The sequence below is a fragment of the Trichogramma pretiosum genome, unplaced genomic scaffold, assembly GCF_000599845.2.
Source record: "Trichogramma pretiosum strain Unisexual culture from Peru unplaced genomic scaffold, Tpre_2.0 scaffold34, whole genome shotgun sequence".
Lineage (NCBI taxonomy): Eukaryota > Metazoa > Arthropoda > Insecta > Hymenoptera > Trichogrammatidae > Trichogramma > Trichogramma pretiosum.
This window is the reverse complement of record NW_019641683.1, coordinates 70,306-88,925: the sequence shown is the minus strand read 5'-3', so window position 1 is coordinate 88,925 and position 18,620 is coordinate 70,306. Positions and strand designations below refer to the sequence as shown.

The 18,620-nt window shown below is 31.5% G+C and overlaps 5 protein-coding genes across 6 annotated transcripts; 3 read left to right on the top strand and 2 right to left on the bottom strand.

Moving 5' to 3' along the window:
• Positions 1 to 518: 518 nt before the first annotated feature.
• LOC106650188 (ADP-ribosylation factor-related protein 1) lies at positions 519 to 1,823 on the bottom strand. The gene is made up of 6 exons (XM_014368092.2): positions 1,634 to 1,823; positions 1,448 to 1,540; positions 1,178 to 1,348; positions 1,021 to 1,102; positions 776 to 947; positions 519 to 690 (listed from the first exon to the last, which is right to left on the bottom strand). Exons 1-6 carry the CDS (start codon positions 1,712 to 1,714, stop codon positions 591 to 593), a joined length of 699 nt encoding a protein of 232 aa, XP_014223578.1. The 5' UTR covers positions 1,715 to 1,823; the 3' UTR covers positions 519 to 590.
• Positions 1,747 to 4,295, top strand: LOC106650182 (pre-mRNA-processing factor 19-like). The gene is made up of 7 exons (XM_014368079.2): positions 1,747 to 1,865; positions 2,137 to 2,286; positions 2,353 to 2,621; positions 2,698 to 2,892; positions 2,965 to 3,351; positions 3,416 to 3,756; positions 3,951 to 4,295. The coding sequence occupies exons 1-7, from the start codon at positions 1,850 to 1,852 to the stop codon at positions 4,093 to 4,095; spliced, it is 1,503 nt and encodes a 500-aa protein (XP_014223565.1). The 5' UTR covers positions 1,747 to 1,849; the 3' UTR covers positions 4,096 to 4,295.
• A 410-nt stretch (positions 4,296 to 4,705) lies between these two features.
• On the top strand, positions 4,706 to 8,102 carry LOC106660542. Its single transcript, XM_014383580.2, has 6 exons — positions 4,706 to 5,538; positions 6,238 to 6,363; positions 7,127 to 7,168; positions 7,537 to 7,604; positions 7,682 to 7,885; positions 7,953 to 8,102. The coding sequence occupies exons 1-6, from the start codon at positions 5,187 to 5,189 to the stop codon at positions 8,100 to 8,102; spliced, it is 942 nt and encodes a 313-aa protein (XP_014239066.1). The 5' UTR covers positions 4,706 to 5,186.
• Positions 8,103 to 8,818: 716 nt separating this feature from the next.
• On the bottom strand, positions 8,819 to 11,151 carry LOC106650632 (protein CNPPD1). 2 transcript variants are annotated; one of them, XM_014368773.2, is made up of 6 exons: positions 11,069 to 11,151; positions 10,584 to 10,949; positions 10,375 to 10,474; positions 10,097 to 10,302; positions 9,899 to 10,027; positions 8,819 to 9,740 (listed from the first exon to the last, which is right to left on the bottom strand). In XM_014368773.2, the coding sequence occupies exons 2-6, from the start codon at positions 10,620 to 10,622 to the stop codon at positions 8,967 to 8,969; spliced, it is 1,248 nt and encodes a 415-aa protein (XP_014224259.1). In that variant the 5' UTR covers positions 10,623 to 10,949; positions 11,069 to 11,151; the 3' UTR covers positions 8,819 to 8,966. The 2 variants fall into 2 exon arrangements, with proteins under 2 accessions (XP_014224259.1, XP_014224268.1); XM_014368782.2 differs by lacking the exon at positions 11,069 to 11,151 and having other exon boundaries at positions 10,375 to 10,471; positions 10,584 to 10,811.
• Positions 11,152 to 12,286: 1,135 nt separating this feature from the next.
• On the top strand, positions 12,287 to 16,202 carry LOC106650618 (actin-binding protein IPP). Its single transcript, XM_014368749.2, has 7 exons — positions 12,287 to 12,383; positions 13,580 to 14,111; positions 14,186 to 14,351; positions 14,427 to 14,773; positions 14,843 to 15,192; positions 15,261 to 15,481; positions 15,556 to 16,202. Exons 1-7 carry the CDS (start codon positions 12,308 to 12,310, stop codon positions 15,790 to 15,792), a joined length of 1,929 nt encoding a protein of 642 aa, XP_014224235.1. The 5' UTR covers positions 12,287 to 12,307; the 3' UTR covers positions 15,793 to 16,202.
• Positions 16,203 to 18,620: the final 2,418 nt, after the last annotated feature.

The window sequence follows — 18,620 nt, the reverse complement described above, 5'->3', positions numbered from 1 at the left end:
ATCTTTGAGCCCTAAAAATGTGGAAAAAGTTTGCACAATAGCATTTTGGCACTATGCGCAAGGCTCAGAGCAGAGTTTTTGAAATAGAAACCTTTGGTAATTCTAATTTAGAGTCACCTCCCCAGTGATTGAAAACGCACCAGTGAATGAAACTTTATTTATAAATTAATATAATTTAATTATACTGAACTAATTCATCGTTAGTAAAATTTTATGATATAACTGAGCATTAATACTAAATATTTCAATAGTTTTTAACAACTTTCTGAATATATTATTATGAATTATAATGGTTTCATTTACTGGTGAAAATGTTTTATTCACTGGTGTATCGTTTCCCTTTTATGTTATTTTATTAATGAAAGTTGAAAGTAAAAATTCTGCAAAAATTCTGCAAAAAAGGTCTACTCGATTTTCAACTTTTCCGGATAGATTTTCATCTTATGCATACTGAAGAAAAGTTTTTACCTGTGTTGTAAGATTACATCTGAGAATTAAGAAATAAAAATAATATCTAATATTGAAGGATAAATCTAATTTTATACATGTACATTTAAAACTAAATTACAAAATTATTATGGAATGGAATATCATGATAAACCATTATTGTCTTGATTTCTTGGAGGTCTAATATCGTTGTTTCGTTTGATGCAATCGACCAACCAATTTATTCCTTCATTTACTCCCTCTCTGTGAAAATAAAAATTAAATTATTCAATAATGAAACTTGAAAAGCTATTAAATTTATTAATAAAATAAAAAATATTGTAATTACCCAGTTAATGCAGAAACTGGCATTACCATACAATCTCTTCGACCAATTAAATGAGCATTTTGGTTAAATATGGGCTTCACATCTCTTACACCCATGCAGTCTGGTATATCTTGCTTATTAGCCAAAACCAATAATGGCACCCCTTGAAGATGTTCCGAAGAGATTACTTTATCTAAAAATTTTACCACAAACATCAGTTAACTGATTAAATAATTTTTTCATCAAAATGAAAATCAATTATTTACCAAAAGTTTCCTTTGATACAGGAATTCTATCTCTATCGGATGAGTCTACTATATAAATCACTGCATGTGATTCTGCATAATACTATATTTGAAAGCAATAAACTATTAAATATTTACAATTACATTAAAATTTCTTTAAACGCATCTTATTACTGACTTTATCCCAAAGTGATTGTAATTCTTCTTGACCTCCTAAGTCCCAAAAATTGAGTCTCACACCACCGGTATCAATTCTACCAATGTTCAAACCTACAGTTGTAGTTATTTTACTAGGGTTCATGCCTTTATAATTTTTTGTAAATTTTGTTTTGGCAGCTTCCAAGTAAGTCTGAATAGAAAAATACCTTTATTGTAGAGAAAAATTAGCTCGTGTTTTACAATATTTTGACGAATGTCCAGGTTAGCTCATAATTAAATATTTTCTTACAGTTTTGCCGGCATTGTCAAGTCCTAAAATAACTATGAAGTACTCGTCTTTCTGAACAAGATACCGATAAAACCCACTAAGTAAAGTGTACATCTTAGAAAATGATTAACATATCATTAAAATATTTCGAGCAGGAGAATCAGTGTTTCAACTACATGTTTTGGAAGGTGTCTAGTTTAGTCTTACCAGCTGCTGCGCACAGAAAGTATGCCAGAGTCCAGACTGATCATGACGACTGAAAATTGACAAGTACAGAGTACAGTACATGCAATTTTGTCGTCTGCTACGATATTTACACTTTGCAAACTAAGAGAACAGTTGGTAACTATTGTATACATTCTAATAACTACTGTAAGTTGTGAGTTGTAACTGCTAAGGGATAAACTCGTTAAGTGTGATAAAATGTTGCAGTGTGCCAGTGAGTAAATTAAAATGTTATAAAATTATTCGTCATTGGATAATTGCTTTTTTCTACTCTTAGAATACATGGTACTTTCTAGTTGTAGCTGTCAAAAAATTATGTTTGCTATTTCGCGTTGTAATTAAAAAAAAATTTGGTTATGTTTTAAACCTTTATTTGTTTTAACTTTTGATTAAAATTTGATAACGATTGATTTCTCGAGCACGTAATTAAATTTCGATTTGAATAAGTACTTCATAATATACTTATGTAATATTTTATGCTTTAGTTACTAATGCAGTTCCCGAAGAACCGGTGGTTTCACCGGTATCCGGTCATATATTTGAAAAAAGTGTTATAGAAAAATATATAATAGAGAATGGATGTGATCCGATAAATGGCATCGATTTGAGTGTAGACCAACTTATTGAAGTTAAAAGTAAGTAATTTGAAGAATTTGAGTCCCAACCACTTGATTTTAATCGACCTTTAATGTTTAATGTAGCTGATGCATGCCTCAAGCCAAATCCACCATCAGCAACATCAATTCCAAATGTTTTAAAAGATTTACAAGATGAATATGACGCTGTTACTTTAGCGTCATTCAAAGTTAAACAGCAAGTTCATGCATCTCGTGCAGAACTACAGCAAAGCCTCTATCAACATGATTCTGTTTGTCGAGCTATAACAAAACTCACTAAGGAAGCAGCTGCAGCTAAAGAAGCATTAGCCATGATTAAACCATTAACTTCAGCTGCAAACATTCCTCAACCAGTAAGTTTAAATATACTAAAATACTCTTCATGATGCTTAGTAATTGCTTTAATTATTATTAAAATTTTTTTAAAAGGCATTAGCTATGGAAGCTGGTGGAACAGCTACACAACCCGACGAACAAGCAGGAATAACTGAAGACATTATCGAAAAATTACAAGAGAAAGCAACAGTTTTGACTCAAGAAAGAAAACGTAGAGGCAGATCTATTCCAGAAGATCTTTCTACACATGATACAATAAAATCATTTGAAACATTGTCATCACATCCAGTAATTTTACTTTGCCAACTAATTATATAACATTATTCAAAATAATATGTTCATTAAAAATATTAATTTAAGGGTCTTCATTCAGCTAGTACTCCTGGAATTCTGGCTTTAGATATACATGGAGCAGATACAAGTAGAATTGTAACTGGTGGAGCTGATAAAAATGCAGTAGTTTTTAACAAAGATACTGAACAAATTGTCACCATTCTTAAAGGTCATTCAAAAAAAGTCACAAGAGTTATTTATCATCCAACAGAAGATGTAGTTATGACAGCTTCTCCTGATTCAACTGTTAGAGTTTGGAATGTGGATACTAGTCAAACCATGTTACTAATGAGAACTCATGATGCACCTGTAACAGGATTGTCATTGCATCCGACTGGAGATTACTTGCTCAGTTCATCTCTCGATCACTGTTGGGCATTTTCAGATATTCGAACAGGTTTATTACTTACAAAGGTAAAATAATTTGACAATTTATTATTAATGAAATTATATAATTTTATTGGGTGTTAATACTTAGGTATCTGGACAAGGTAGCCAACCTTTAACTACAGCACAGTTTCACCCTGATGGCTTAATCTTTGGTACTGGAACTGTAGATTCACAAATTAAAATTTGGGATTTAAAGGAACAATCTAATGTTGCTAATTTCCCTGGACATTCTGGACCTATTACAGCAATAAGTTTTTCAGAAAATGGTTATTATTTGGCTACAGCTGCTGAAGATTCTTGTGTAAAATTATGGGATCTGCGTAAACTGAAAAATTTCAAAACTTTACAATTAGATGAATCTTATGAAGTACAAGATATTTGTTTCGATCAAAGTGGTACTTACTTAGCTGTCTGTGGATCAGATGTTAGGTATATTCAACTAATTATATAATATTATATATGCATGTTAAAAGGCAAATTTTTTATAAATTAGTAATTATTATTATAATTTGGTCTGATGATTAAATTATACAAATATGTAAATGTTAAAATAAGCCTTGATTAATCTATTTTCTTGGTTTAATATTAATAGTTGAACTAAAAATAACTTTATTGTATTATAGGATCTATGTTTGCAAACAGTGGGTAGAGTTGAAGACATTCAATGATCACACAGCCTCAGTGACTTCTGTGCGTTTTGGAAAGAATGCTGATTTTATAGCCTCCTCAAGTATGGACAGAACTTTTAAAGTATATGGTTCAAAATGAAAATTTATGTGGATAATTTTTTAAAAATAAAATTAATTTTTTATAAATAAGATTATGTAAAATTTTATAAAATAACTCAAATAGATATTTTCTAATTTTTAATAAGCTTTTTCTTGACAACCCTCTTGCATAGGAAAATAATTCCCACAGTACAATGTGCATAGAATATTAAGAATAATTATATGAATAACTAAAGATAGGAATTAAACGACCATTCTTAATAGGCACTGTAGAGTATTAAGTGAATTGGAAAATTTTTGAAAATCGTTGATTTTTTATGCCTACTATTGTAGTAGTTATTTTTGCCATCGCTAACATAATTTGACCGTATGTTTATGTATTATTTAAATATTAGTATTCGATTTGAAAAGAAATTCTGAATAGCACTGCCATGGATTCGATAGTAATACGAATAAGCAAGCAAATACGAGGACGGACGGTTCTTCCTTGAGTTGAAATTAGATTTGACAAACGATAGGGCGTGTGATTAAATTGTTTGAAGCGCAGCTCACCACCCGCATGACGTCAGAAACGTGTCGTGCGTCACGTAGAATATGTTGATCGCTGCAGCAGTTCGCCGCTCGGCGCACCGTACACAGTTCTCTCTCCGTGGCAGCTATGCTGCTCTTACCTGCATCCTCATCCAATCCGCGTTTGTATTTTCGTAAAGAATCGCCTCGTCTACGTGGGTGGGGAGATCGAACCGCGCCGTTCCAAAATCGAAGTGCAGTACTAGTTGCAGAAGCGTGCCACAGTTCTGCTTATACTACTATATATATTGTATGCTTCAAGTTCGTATTATAAACTTACCCAGCAGTCGTTCGCGATCGACTCGTCAAGAAGGAAATCACAACTCGCGACTCGCGACGGCATTTAATTAAGTGCAAGATCTATCGTCATCGGTACTATTGAACGCGATGGGTTCATCAGTAGAGTCATCGTACAGCTTAGAAAATTTAATTCAAACAAAAAAACAACTTCACGTCGTATTTTGCTCTATTGAGCTTTGTAATTATTAAAAATTACACTTACCTCGGAGTATAGATGAATAATTTGTAATAAGAGCGGTTAAGAGTTAACAATTCTATAAAATGTGCACATCAATATCAGTGGTTTCTCGAAGATGCACTGGCAGACGTTATCCAACTTCCATGATGACGTTGGATAGAATATTTATGAACCCAAAATTCAAGCATAATAGTAGAAGTTTATGTAGTTGGATTGGCTCATGCACTCCAAAGAGCAATTCTTACAATTTGAGCTTTTCTCACCAACAAAGATATGGTAGTGCTTCTGCAGGTGTTACTGCAGGTGCCATACATAGAATTCTTTCCAAGACTCAAGCTAAGGAATTAGCTGTACGATTAACTTCTGAAGAAAGAGAAGTTTTGATCACAGCTTTACAGGAATGTCAATCCAACAAACTCAAGGCTGAGTTTGAAGGTAAAATCTCTTCAATACTCTTCGAAAAGATTTGATAAGAATACAAAATTTTAAGGGTTATTCCCAAAAAATGCCAAATCTCAAACATTTTTTTGTGAAAATATGTTGTCCTAGTCGTTTATGTCTTGGTTTGCATAATTTACTTCACTATTGATGTGCTCACAGATATTGATCATTTGCACCATATTATTTGAATTATAGATCGTCTTGAATTTTCACTTTTATTTAATGTATTTTTAAATGTTGAATGTTAGTATCTGTCAAGTAGATACATTTTTGCTGTATTTCAAAAGAAAATTAAAAAAGAAAAAAAAAGAAAACAAAACTTTTACATAATCATTTATAGAAATTCACTTGCAATTTTTCACACGTAGAATTCATAAAGACTCTGTGTATGAGTGTTATAAATATAAAGAAACACACTGAAGAGTCTCTTCTAAAGAAATGAAAAACCATCACATCGACTTGTCAAGCTTCAAAATAAAGATGTTTGCAGGAGTGCGGATTTTTCTGCTATTTATAAAAGAGGTAGTTTAATATGAATATTTAAAATATTCTTCTTATGAACATAAAAAAATCATTTTTTAATTTCTCTTCCATTTCAAAGTAGCACTCCTGTAGCCTTCCTGTAAGCTTCATTTTATAACAATATTTGGTTAAGTTCTTTAGTTTTTTTTATTTTTCATTTGATTTAATTAGGTCAACTTGCTGCATTTCGATGGAGAAGTAAATTTGGACGTCCAAGCAAGGTACCTTCTTTAGGAGATGTTGATCCTACAGGAAGTTACTGTGAGGTTCCTGATGATTGGTTATTACGTAAATATGGTAAGACGATAAATCATACATTAAGTTTCTAGGGCCAGTTTCATGAGAATCGATATTATGAAATTCAATATCTTCACTATTAATGAAGGTGATGACAACTATTGTCAAAGATATTAATTACTAACAAATTTATTAGAATTTCCTTGCACTAATCAATCATTATTCAAAGTCTTGATTAAAATTTCATTTATCAATCATAATCATTCAATTCACTTTTTTATGAATATGGATTTATCAGTCAGTTCAGTAAAAGTCCATTGTTCTGCGGAGAGTCAGCAAAAAATAGTTCACGTAAGATTGCATGAAAAAATATTAGAAATTATATTTGATGTCAAATATTATTCATCTTATTCTGTAAAACAAATATAAAAATAAATTATGGATAATTTATTAATATTATAAACTAAATGGACAATGATATTGACACTTAATTTTTTATTTCACCGACTGCTTCTCTAACTCTATGCACTTTCAAAGCTGGTTCCCTGGAAACTCAATATCTGTTTATTCTGCTTAAGGACAAAAAACTAACAAACTGTTATTGTCTTCTTCCTTGCTTTGCTCCCACTTTACGGAAATCTATTTTGTAAGTCTATCTAAAATAATCTTGTACTTAGTATTTCAGTTATAGAAAATTTATCACTAACCAAATTAAACTGATCTTTTTAATTCATTTTTCTTAAAAATAATAAGTCAATGGATGACTTGATCAGTTGAATTTCAATAATTTTTAATACTAAATAAAATTCTGTTATATTTACAGCTGAATCAGTACCTCAACCTACCAGAGCAGATTTAATGAGAGGTATGTAAAAATTTATAATTTTTTAACAAAAAATTTTAAAAATTACTTCATGAATTCTTGATTAGTACTTTGAATATCATCAAAAAATACTTATCTTTATGTAAAATTAATCTTTCATTGATTCAGACAACTCTGGATAAAACTAGTTTTATCATGGTGGGGTCAAACGAATCAAAATAGATTTCATTCATGATCTTAAATTAAATACTTATTCATTTAAAAATATTGTTTTTGTATGAAAAAATTATTATATAATTAAGTTGAATTCAAAATTTAACTTCATTTTAAGAAACTCAATTGACCTACATTTTTTTACCACCTACATTCATATCTGAAAAATATGAAAAACTCACGTTTTTTTTTTGCAGTGGCTGTTGCTAATGCAATACCTTTCATTGGATTCGGCTTTCTAGACAATCTTGTTATGATAATCGCTGTAAGATAATAATAATTTTATACCATTTAAATCTAATTTTTAAAAACGTTATTAAAAGAAGTGAAACATTTTTTTAGGGAGATTCAATTGAAGCATCTTTAGGATCATTCATAACATTATCAACTATGGCTGCGGCCGCTTTTGGAAACACCATTTCCGATATTTTGGGTATAGGATCGGCAGTTTATGTTGAACGATTGGCACAAAAGATTGGTTTTGAGCCACCTAAGTTAACGCCAATGCAACTAAACTTACCTATGTGTAGAAGATCGGCTAATTTTGTAAGTATTGGGAATCATGTGATACTGGATGTTTTAGTTCAAATTGATAATAAAAAATTTGTTATAGGGCCGAGTTTTAGGTGTGACTATTGGTTGTATAATTGGAATGTTGCCACTGCTAGTGATAGATGCGAAAGATAAAAATACAGAAGAAAAAGATAAAAATACAGAAGTAAAAGATAAAAATACAGAGGAAAATATAAAAATACAGAAGTAAAAGATAAAAATACAGAGGAGAAACATAAAAGTACAGAAGAAAAAGATAAAAATAGAGAAGAAAAAGATAAAAGTACAGAAGAAAAAGATAAAAATTTTGAGACAGATGAGAGTTCCACACACGATGACAATCGTGACATAAATAATAATAAAATTTATTAAAAGTGAGGCCCAAGTAGGATTTAGATAATCAAGTTTTTGTTGTATTGTACAGATCTACTGTCATGATAATTTTCAGATTTTTTAGATAAGAGTGTTAGCCATTGCTGGTCATAAATTGGCTACTGTTTCTTTTACTGTGCTGCAGATCTTACTAACAAATTTTGTAAATAATTCAACTTTTAAGCAATTTATAATAATACCAAAAATATTAACGGTATGATATGTTTGTTGGTGTAACTTGATAAAATTCATTAAAATACTCGCAGAAATGTTCATATACCAAGAAAAATAATTTTTATGTGTACTTATGCTTGTTATGTTTATTGAAAAATCAATTTTTTAGAGCAAAGTACAGATTAGATACCAGTAGAAAAATATATTTCTGTTCATTATGGTGCTCAATTCCCTAAAATGGACAATTTCAATTTTAACTTGTTGTAACTCTATGGTAGAGTCTATATGTTAGTCGAAGCTGACAGTCCAGTCTAAATATTTTTAGCTGGTTTTAAAGAAATATTAATTGTTACATTAATTTATGAAATTATATCTACATACAATGAAGAATATAAAATTTAATAGAGTACAAAATTTTTTTTTACAAGATACATATAAAATAAATTAAAGTAATAAAAGAATGAGGTAAGATCAATTACAACATTTTGGCAAATGACGATTTTAAAGAAAAAAGAGATTTTACGAATAGTCATTGATCTTGACTTAAAGGAATTTTAAAAAAATGATGACTATAATACTTCCAGCTACTCAAGAATATTTTCAAACTTGAATCATGAGCTTGTTTTTCTATTTTATTGTAAACTCCATCTTTATTATACTGTAGAAACGAATCTGATTCAATAAAAAAATCTGTTTTAGTGACATAGATTCTGTTTTGATTAAAAGAATTTTCCCAATCAGTTCTATAATGTTTTGGCTTTAAATTTGCAGAATTTTGAAACCAAAGAGTTATGTAATCAACTATCCATTGTAGTCCCTGATTATTATTATTATTATTATGTTTGTCATTGATCTTGAAATTATTTGGATTTGCATATGACTCATTACACATTTTAGATCTTTCTAAAACCGAATCCAATAATAGGCTCTCAACATCTTCTTCAAAATCCTCAAGACTTTGAATCCGTAAATTTTTATGATGTAAAATCTGATTAGTATTTGTTGAAGGTGCAAGAGCCAAGCTTTGAGACTGTTTCATATTCAGTAAAGTATCTGGCAACTGTGCTGCTACAGTAACTGCTCCTAGTAATGTAAATAAACCAGCAGTATAAGTCGCTATACAGAATGAGCATACATTTACAAGAGTTTGCAGCATTGTTAGTACATCTGCCAGATTCAGTAAAGTGTTGAGTTCTGTGTAAGAAAACCATCCTCTTTTATGAGCTTCTTTGAAAGCAACATCTTTTTCTAAACTTTGTAACCTCCTCCAAAACTCTTGACTATGAACATACACTGACCAATCCTGCAATAAAAAATGTCAATGAAAATGAGTTAATTAAGTTGAAGAAAAATAAGTACATATATGAAAAGCACTTCAAATGCTACTAAAATACTTTACTCATTACAGATATTTTTATTTAGAGTAAAATAATAATTGTAATAAAAATAAAAAATTCTTACAATAGCTTTGAGAAATTCTTTTTCCAAACGATTCATCTTTGTGCAACTTAAATTGCCCGATTGAGCCCATTCTGCATTAAAAACTTCATCCTCTTCACCATCATCATGCAAAAACTTGCTGGCAACCATCTATAAATTTTTTTTTAATAATTATGTTTGGAAATATGTGAATATTCATAGATATAATGTATGTATTACCAATGAGACCAAAAACAATTCAGATGGAGCAACTTTTTGTAAATACTCAGGATTACAATCTTTTAACCTTTCTAAATATAGAAGAGCAACAACAAGTGAACATGGCGAGACACATGCATTTCTAGAGATTTGACTGGCCTCTTCAACATCTAGTCGTTCTAAGGTTTGACCATTTTTTACTTCTGTAAATATTTCCGCAGCAAGTTCTAGAGTTGGAAGAATTTCAATGAATTATTTGAATTTTGTGAGCTGAACAGTGAGATAGATAATTAACAAACCTGTTACTGGCAAGCTCAGGCAATCTGGTACTGGCAATTTTGTGTAATGTAACGTTTTTGATATCCGATTGAGGAACTCATCGTGTCCATCGACGCTCTGCTAAATAAGTAAAATTTAGACACTAATAGATGCACGATAACCATGAAAAAGATGCAATCAAATTTTTCTGTGCAACAGGATGTACACAATCCTGTGTTAATGGACCTACCGTAAATTTGGCATACGATGCCTTCGAAATGCGCGTCATGACAACGAAGTTCTAATTTACTTCGCAATTTCGAAAGAAAAATCCACCACTAAAAATTTACTAGTTCGAACGTAATTTTTAATCGTGACGGACAAAGAAAGCAATGATTCGGAGTTTCCAAAAGTAAAGTGCGAACCAATGTCTCTCACGAATTCCTTTGACACTCACGGAGCAATAGAGCATGCGTGAGTGACCTAATGCAGCAATGTCGTCAATCCTATAGCTTCTAGTTCTTAGTTGTGTGCACCAGCCACCAGCGCAGTGCAATCAGAATGCACAAATTGAAGTTGCGCGATTGACGTTATACCATGACTCACTCTCACAGCGCTAAATTCAAAACGTTACTTTCAATCAGATAAACCATTTTTATTATATTTGATATGATTATACAATATTTATTTGGAATGAAATGATAATTTGATTCAATCGATTTTTAAAAAATGTACCTCAAGCGAGGCTTAGTGTATTGACTTAGTTGTTACTACACTGGTCACTTTACTGATTTTCCAAACTAAAGAAAGCCTCTCATTTACTCGACCCGGAACTCCTTACTCTATATTACCTCCTGATAAATCAGTAAAACGACCAATGTAGTGTTGACTGTGAAAAAGGCCTAGCTGTGGCGACGTTTGCATGACGTCTTTCGGGAAGACACTGCAGAGGCTGTTTAAATCGAAAGTTGCCAATCGATAATTGTATCCGATCGATTGTAGTTCCAGTCACTCTTTAATAATTGTCATTTTTTCACACTTTCGCAGTTCACACTTTCACAGTCGAGCTTGTCAAAAGCTTTATTTATTATATTAAGTTGCATTAAAATAAATGAAAAAGCAGATTATAATGAGTCACTGTGATCTGACAAAGTCGGTAACAGGCATTTTTCTTTGCTCTCAACAGTCGATTAATCAGGTGAGCGGAATCTCTAACAAAAATTATTAACAATTATAGCATCTAAAGCATTCAAACGGTTACGTCATTTTAATCTGCAAAGTGGATAGCTGAGGCGGAAAAATGGCGGGAGGAAGACTAGCATGAAGTCCGATCAATCAATCGATGGTTAAATTTAATACATAAGCTATGAGTTTTAACAAACAAAGTGCATCAAAAGTTTGGCTAACAGCAGTTGCTGCGACAATAACAAGAACTTTCAGTGTCAAGCAGCGACAAGCGGATGCGCACTCGACGCCTATAGTGTGTAAAGTCATAACAAGCTCGCTTACAGTGTGTACTGTATAAGTGTATCAGCGCAGTTGCAAGAAAAATAATCGAAAAGGAGGGCATGGTAAGTACTTCGGAGTCGAGACTTGGGCGCAGTAGCTGCAGTTCATCGCTATATAGTTTTTATCATCGATGATGATCTTCCTATGTGGATCAGTGTATCATAGGTGCTTGGCGGATTCGCCGAGGCGGCTGATTTAATGTTGTGAATAGATGGAAGAAGGCGATTGTGCGGTGTGCCGCGGTTCTGCAGACTGTGCATAGCTCGAAGCTGCCGCTTCATAAGTATACTTGTATAGCTGTACACATAACGAGACTCGCGCCGTGCCACGCGAGGCAAACTGTCAACGATCGCCTCTAGGACGGCGCATATTATAACTTATTGACTAGTCAGTAGTCATAACAGCATTACTCGCTGCACACCATGTCGATTTTGAGGAGCTAAACTGCCTGCGACGCGCCTAAGCATGCGGCTCAAGGGTAGCAAAGCCAGCAACAGCAAATCGTTCCCGAGTGTCTACAAAGTCCTTTCGCGCCTATGTCGTAAGTAATACATTTTTCGCAAATACTTACTCCTGTTTGTTATTGTCTTTTCTTCGTTATTACAAAGCTAAATAATTTCGACGCAGTTACACCAAAGCTCTTGTGGTATGTGCATGTCACAACTCACAAAGAGGCAAAACATGCAGCTATATATACATAAAATAACAGTGTGACACTAAAAAGTCTTCACTAATCAATAATTGAGCTTTTATAGTATTCGCAGCTCTTTTTGCTGCGTTATGCGTCTTCATCGCTTTCGTCGTCGTTGAAGGCGACGACGACGACTTAAGGCTTATTTGAACGATTTGGTCGGCGAGGTTCTTGCACTTTCATATTCTCTCATTGCATCTTCTTTCATACTGCTATAATGCGAATTTCTATGGTTTTACTGTACGAGTTTGCGACTACTCGTAGTACTTCAGTTGCAGTTTTAAATTATAGTCTCAAGCGATAATTATATTTCAACAACGCACGTTATAGATATGAACTTTTTTGACGATTTTTTTAAAAACATTACAACTCGTTTCACAAAAAATTTGCGTAAACATTCTAGACAAATCTCGTTTTGTAATTATGCTCGTAAGTCTAACGCATATTTAATTGCCTGAACGTTGAAACTTTTCACACTTGCTTACATAATTCGTCTTTAAAACGGCGTCGAATTTGATTGCTGGAATTTTGAAATATTCTAATTTAAGTAAAAAACTTATTGCATCGTGTTAAATATTATGATTTTCAATTATAAAGTACAGGAAGCTAGCTGATCTTGATGTCATTAATATTCGGTAGAGGCAGCTGTCAAACTTTTTACCTCTGCCTGTCTAGCATCTTGATTTTTCTTAACTTTTTTATTGCATTTTTTTTTATTTCCTTCTAGTTCTATATTTATGTCAAACAGGTCATCAATTTTTTTGTAAATCAAACCCATATTTTGTGTATGAACCAATGCATGCAATATATAAAAAGCTCTGACCGTTTTTGAGTACCTGACTGTTAAAATTTCAATTCAGCGGTTCTTGATTGCCATTTAACTACTTTAGTAAATCTAAATTTTATATTTAGTTTATACTCATGTTAACTTATTTAAATACAAAGTAGAAAGTTGAAAGAAAATAAACTTTTTTGTTCCCATTGTTTAAGAAAAATTAATGAATGTTAAAATTTTATAAACAATTTATTATTGTAATTTCATATAGGTGTAGTGGACAAAGGCTCGCTTGATGGCTTTATGGCTGAGGGTGCTGTAGTACCATTAAAAAGCGAATTAAACACAAGCACCATGGGGTTCGCTGAATTTATAATGACTGGAATTGATAATTCAAAATCTAAATCTGAATATGCAGCTGGCCAATATGCACCTAAGGTTTTGAGAAATCTTAATACCCAAAGACTTAAAAATCAATTCAGTGATGTTGGTTTAGTTGTTGGGAACACAATCATTAGAGCACACAAGTCTGTTTTAGCAGCAAGCAGCGCTTATTTTAATGCCATGTTTACTTGTGGATTAGTGGAAGAACAACAAGAACTTGTTGAAATCCATACAGTATCTGAGAATATTTTATCAAGTCTGGTCGATTTTATTTATACTGGAAATGTGGATATTACTCAAGATAATGTTCAAGAGCTATTTGCTGCTGCCGATATGTTGGAATTGGACGAAGTAGTTTCTAGTTGTATTTCGTACTTACAAGAGCAACTACACTTTTCCAATGCTCTTGGAATTTATAGGTATAAGATGGTTCAATATTTTTCAAACTGGTTCAACTGGTTTTTATTTATTTTTTGTGCTTTTTTAATTGCAGATTTGCAGAAGCTCACAATAGAATGGACTTATTGGAGACCGCTCTACGTTTTATTGAAATAAACTTTCCTCAAGTTGTGCAAGAAGAGGAATTTTTAGATCTTCCCAAAGAACAACTAGTCAAATTCATTAGTAGTGAAAAAATTCATATTGATACAGAATTTCAGGTAATAATAATTGAGATAATTACTGTCAATCATAACATGTTTTGAACATGTAAATTAAAAAAAAGTACATTATAGGTCTTCCAAGCCACCTACAACTGGATAACTCATGACATACCAGCTAGACTTTGCTACGTATTTGAAATATTTAGTCATATAAGGCTACGATTGTGCTCTATGGCTCGATTAGATCGGGTTATATACGAGTGCAGCGACGGTAGCTTGATAGTGGCCTTGACCTCTATTCAAAAAGACTTATTGAATAACAAAGGATGCCTTGTACCATTGCAAGCACAACCTCGTCTTTGCGCCAAAAAGAATATACTAGTTATCGGAGGATCCAAGCGTGAACATTCTACAGATGGATGGGTCAGACCTGCTGAAAGTACCTATCAAATTGTCAACAAATACGATACTTACAATGAGTACGTCGATTTGTCAAGTTTTTATTTGTGCTTCTTTGAAAATATAAATAATAAATAATAATATTTCAGTACCTGGAGTGAAGTAGCTCCAATAAAAACTGGTCGAATTTTACCTGGTGTAGCTCTGCTCGATGGTAAAGTTTATGTGATTGGAGGCGAGTTGGAATCTCATATTATGTCTGATGGCGAATGTTATGATCCTCGAGACAATGAATGGACTTCATCGATTTGTAACATGTTGGAATCCAGATGCGAATTTGGTTTATGTGCCTTCGAAAATCATCTTTACGCTTTTGGTGGATGGGTTGGTGAAGATATAGGAGGAAACATAGAAGTTTATGATCCTGTCACTAACACCTGGCACCATCACGACAAACTGCCAGAGCCTAGATTTAGCATGGGGGTTGCCTCCTACGAAGGTATGAAAATCCTCTAATAACTGGAGAATATTTAATGTAAGAATTCTAATCAACTTGTATTTCATCAGGACTAATCTATATTGTGGGTGGTTGCACTCATGACAGCCGGCATCGACAAGACGTGATGAGTTATGATCCATTGACAAAAGAATGGTCAGCTTTAGCACCAATGTTGACGCCTCGTTCACAAATGGGCATTGCAGTACTCGATGGTTACATGTATGTTATAGGCGGGACTAATAAAAACCAAGAAGTATTGACTTCTGTTGAAAGATATTCATTTGCAGAGGTATTTTCATAAAATATTTAAATGTTTACTTAGTTGTATAACTGAAATTGATAAATTGAAAATTTAATTTTTAGAATACATGGACTACATTAGCTTCATTAAACGTTGGTCGCTCTTATCCAGCCGTAGCAGCAGCCAATGGCTGCCTGTATGTTATTGGAGGTGATCAACCTCAAGAAATAAATTTTTATCGTACTCAAATAACTGTGTCTACTGTTGAACGATACGATCCAAATTTGTATATATGGACTGAAGGCACTCCACTACCAACTAGTAGAGGTGAGGCTGCAGCTATAGTCGCTCCGTTTTAATTAGATTTTTGAGTCTCTGATAGTAGTAACGTTTCATTGTTCAACTAAAAATTAATTTCCCTGTAATCTAATTATGGGCGTGATGAATTTTTATTTTTGCACCATCATCTATTTATAAAATGTTTATAATTTTTATGTCGCTTATAATCTTCAGAGATGGACATAGTAAATATCTATTTCTATAAGATTGTTGAAATTAAATAATTTTGATCATATACAACATTGAATACATCGAAATGCGTATATAATAAATATTTATAGCATCGCTGGTTTTAGAAATTTTTAATGATATTTATGAGATGAAATATGTCTATATTTCAATGAATATATAAGCACAAAAGATTGTTTTTTATTTCATGTAATATTTTTAAGTAAAACGTGTACAGATTTAAAATTTAAGAACTCTATTTTTAAACAATTTCTTATATTCATCGCGATAAAATGAATTTTCCATGTTATTTGCCCAATCCTCTTTTTAAATATTTATGAAAGTGTAGATAACATATGTAAATCTATTTACGAGTTTGAATAGTTTCATTATCATATGGTTAGCACATCATTTTCATTTTAACTTTTTTAAATTTGTGCATAATTGTAATATATAGAGTTTAACTCATATTACTCTATTAGTATTGTTATAAATTATGAAATTTTAATTTCACCATCAAGTATTTTTAAGTTCAAACCAATGAAAGTTAATTTAAAAGAGCTCGAAACTAGAATGAGGTTTTCTTTTTATTCAAAATTTAATAATTGAGGAGTAACCTTTACAGTTTATCATAGCTTAACACATTACCATTAAAGTATATTTCAATCGTTATTAAAATCTTCGCAATCATAAAGGAAAGCAACCATTGTTGAATTTTTATTTTTATTTTAAAAGTTGAGCACATGCTTTTTTACTACAATGTTCTCAATATTAAATTTTGTTGTTCTATTCAAGTTCCTTTTGCTATTACTTCTGGAATTGAAATGTATAAGTATAGTTTTTGTGCTACCCCAACCTAAAGTAACATTTTACGCCCGCTGAGAGAAATCAAAATATTACTTTAGACTGGGGGATTCACAAAAAAGTTTATTAAAAAAGAATATACTATTACGTTTAAAAAACTTGACGTAAAATAAAATTTAAAAGTATGTAACATAATGAGCCTAAGGTAATCCAGTTTATCTTTGTGAAGATTGAAATATTTCATTATTAAATGATTCTATAATACGGTTGTTAAACTTTATCTATTTCTTTTCTACTCCTGGCATTCACAGAAGGCTACAGCTCATTGCTAACCTATTCTTATAACTATTATTCTTATATACCGATCATCATAATTTCGACTGAATATCCCAGCCCTCTTCAGGTACTTTCATGATTTTGGGATCAGTCTCGCGGTTTTCAAAATCCTACTCAATCCTAATCACGGGCAGGGCTGAAATTGACAACTTTGTTAGTAATGAAAAATTTGAATGCACTGACTCAAAAAAATCAAAATTGATCAATTTAACTTTCCATGAGTGCTAAGATTAGAGAACAAAGATATAACATTTATATGCTGTATTAGAATAATAAAACAAAGTCACTTGGAACGTATAAAATTATCATTAAATTAAAATATTCATTCGAGTAGATACAGCTTGTATTAATCGAGTACCTTGCAAAAAAAATTCTATAAAAGTTACATAATGTATATACTTTCGTAAGTGTTATACGATTCGAAGATTATAAATTCGACACAGTAGAAAATAAACGGTAGATTTAACTAAAACACAGAAAATTTAAGGTGAATATATGTTGAAAAAATAACGAAAAACCTGTATACTGCATTATTCTTAATTCATCTTCTCAATCTCGTCAAACTCATTAAGCTGAAAAAAATTTCTGATACTTTTGGCTTCACGTGATATTTAATATAAAATTTAACCATTAATTTTCAAGCTATGCACACTGCCAGCTTTCAATCAAAATTGATTAGAGGTTCACCTTCGTATTTTTGTATTTAATAACATAATACGATCTATACGGATAGTTATCCTTTTTTCAGAAAATGATTCTTTTAAACATATTTAATTGTATTAAATTACGAAATCTACGCACTCCCGGGTAGAATATTTCTCAAAAAGATAAAAATTAAATTGAATTTGAAAAAAAATTTACTTATTGAAAAATTGAAAGCCACTGGAATATTATTTTTCAAAGTTTATTTATGGGTTTTAAGGTATGTTATCATTAAACAGACCTGTACACGTGAACCTTGTTTTTATTTAAGTTTAATTGAAATTTTAAAGTAATTTTTCCGTAAAAGCAAAAATTTTTCTTAGGTGATACGAAAATAGTAATCATTTCATTTGAATTTGTAAGGTATTTAAACTATACGATTAGTTACTGTTAGCTTAGTATTATCATGCATTTCTACGCCATGGTACAGAACAAAATGTATAATATATATATTATATATATATATAGAAAGCAATACTGCAGTAAATAAATTAATACCAAAATGTACACGTTTTTCAATGAGTTTTATGTACTGTTTGTTACTGAATACTATGTAGCACAAATTGTGCATAAATTTCATATTTTTAGACCGAAAATGTGTGCAAGCAGCAAGTTTTACGCTTATAATAATCGTTGCGATGGCAACATGCGCTTAAGATACGATAAGAAGTAGTTTTTTCAAGATTTTTATGATAAAAGATGTGATAAAGCGCTAATTACTCAATGTTTATAACCTTTGGTGTATTCTAGCGCTATATATATCCATCTATAAAATATATTCACCGTAATTTACTGTATTAGCTGTTTCGCCGTCTATTTTCTGTTAAAAACATTTAAC

What these genes read in the sequence shown, in the direction of transcription:
- LOC106650188 (XM_014368092.2), bottom strand. Translation starts at nt 1,714, where the DNA reads ATGTACTGTACTCTGTACTTGTCAATTTTCAGTCGTCATGATCAGTCT. An exon ending in CTTTCTGTGCGCAGCAGCTG is followed by an intron (nt 1,541 to 1,633) that starts GTAAGACTAAAC and finishes TCATTTTCTAAG; the next exon opens with ATGTACACTTTACTTAGTGG. An exon ending in TTGACAATGCCGGCAAAACT is followed by an intron (nt 1,349 to 1,447) that starts GTAAGAAAATAT and finishes TTTTCTATTCAG; the next exon opens with ACTTACTTGGAAGCTGCCAA.
- LOC106650182 (XM_014368079.2), top strand. An exon ending in CCAACTTATTGAAGTTAAAA is followed by an intron (nt 2,287 to 2,352) that starts GTAAGTAATTTG and finishes TGTTTAATGTAG; the next exon opens with CTGATGCATGCCTCAAGCCA. An exon ending in CTGCAAACATTCCTCAACCA is followed by an intron (nt 2,622 to 2,697) that starts GTAAGTTTAAAT and finishes TTTTTTTAAAAG; the next exon opens with GCATTAGCTATGGAAGCTGG.
- LOC106660542 (XM_014383580.2), top strand. Translation starts at nt 5,187, where the DNA reads ATGTGCACATCAATATCAGTGGTTTCTCGAAGATGCACTGGCAGACGT. An exon ending in TTGGTTATTACGTAAATATG is followed by an intron (nt 6,364 to 7,126) that starts GTAAGACGATAA and finishes TTATATTTACAG; the next exon opens with CTGAATCAGTACCTCAACCT. An exon ending in CAGAGCAGATTTAATGAGAG is followed by an intron (nt 7,169 to 7,536) that starts GTATGTAAAAAT and finishes TTTTTTTTGCAG; the next exon opens with TGGCTGTTGCTAATGCAATA.
- LOC106650632 (XM_014368773.2), bottom strand. Translation starts at nt 10,622, where the DNA reads ATGACGCGCATTTCGAAGGCATCGTATGCCAAATTTACG. An exon ending in CATCGTATGCCAAATTTACG is followed by an intron (nt 10,475 to 10,583) that starts GTAGGTCCATTA and finishes TTACTTATTTAG; the next exon opens with CAGAGCGTCGATGGACACGA. An exon ending in CCTGAGCTTGCCAGTAACAG is followed by an intron (nt 10,303 to 10,374) that starts GTTTGTTAATTA and finishes TTCCAACTCTAG; the next exon opens with AACTTGCTGCGGAAATATTT.
- LOC106650618 (XM_014368749.2), top strand. Translation starts at nt 12,308, where the DNA reads ATGCGGCTCAAGGGTAGCAAAGCCAGCAACAGCAAATCGTTCCCGAGT. An exon ending in AATGCTCTTGGAATTTATAG is followed by an intron (nt 14,112 to 14,185) that starts GTATAAGATGGT and finishes TTTTAATTGCAG; the next exon opens with ATTTGCAGAAGCTCACAATA. An exon ending in AAATACGATACTTACAATGA is followed by an intron (nt 14,774 to 14,842) that starts GTACGTCGATTT and finishes ATAATATTTCAG; the next exon opens with TACCTGGAGTGAAGTAGCTC.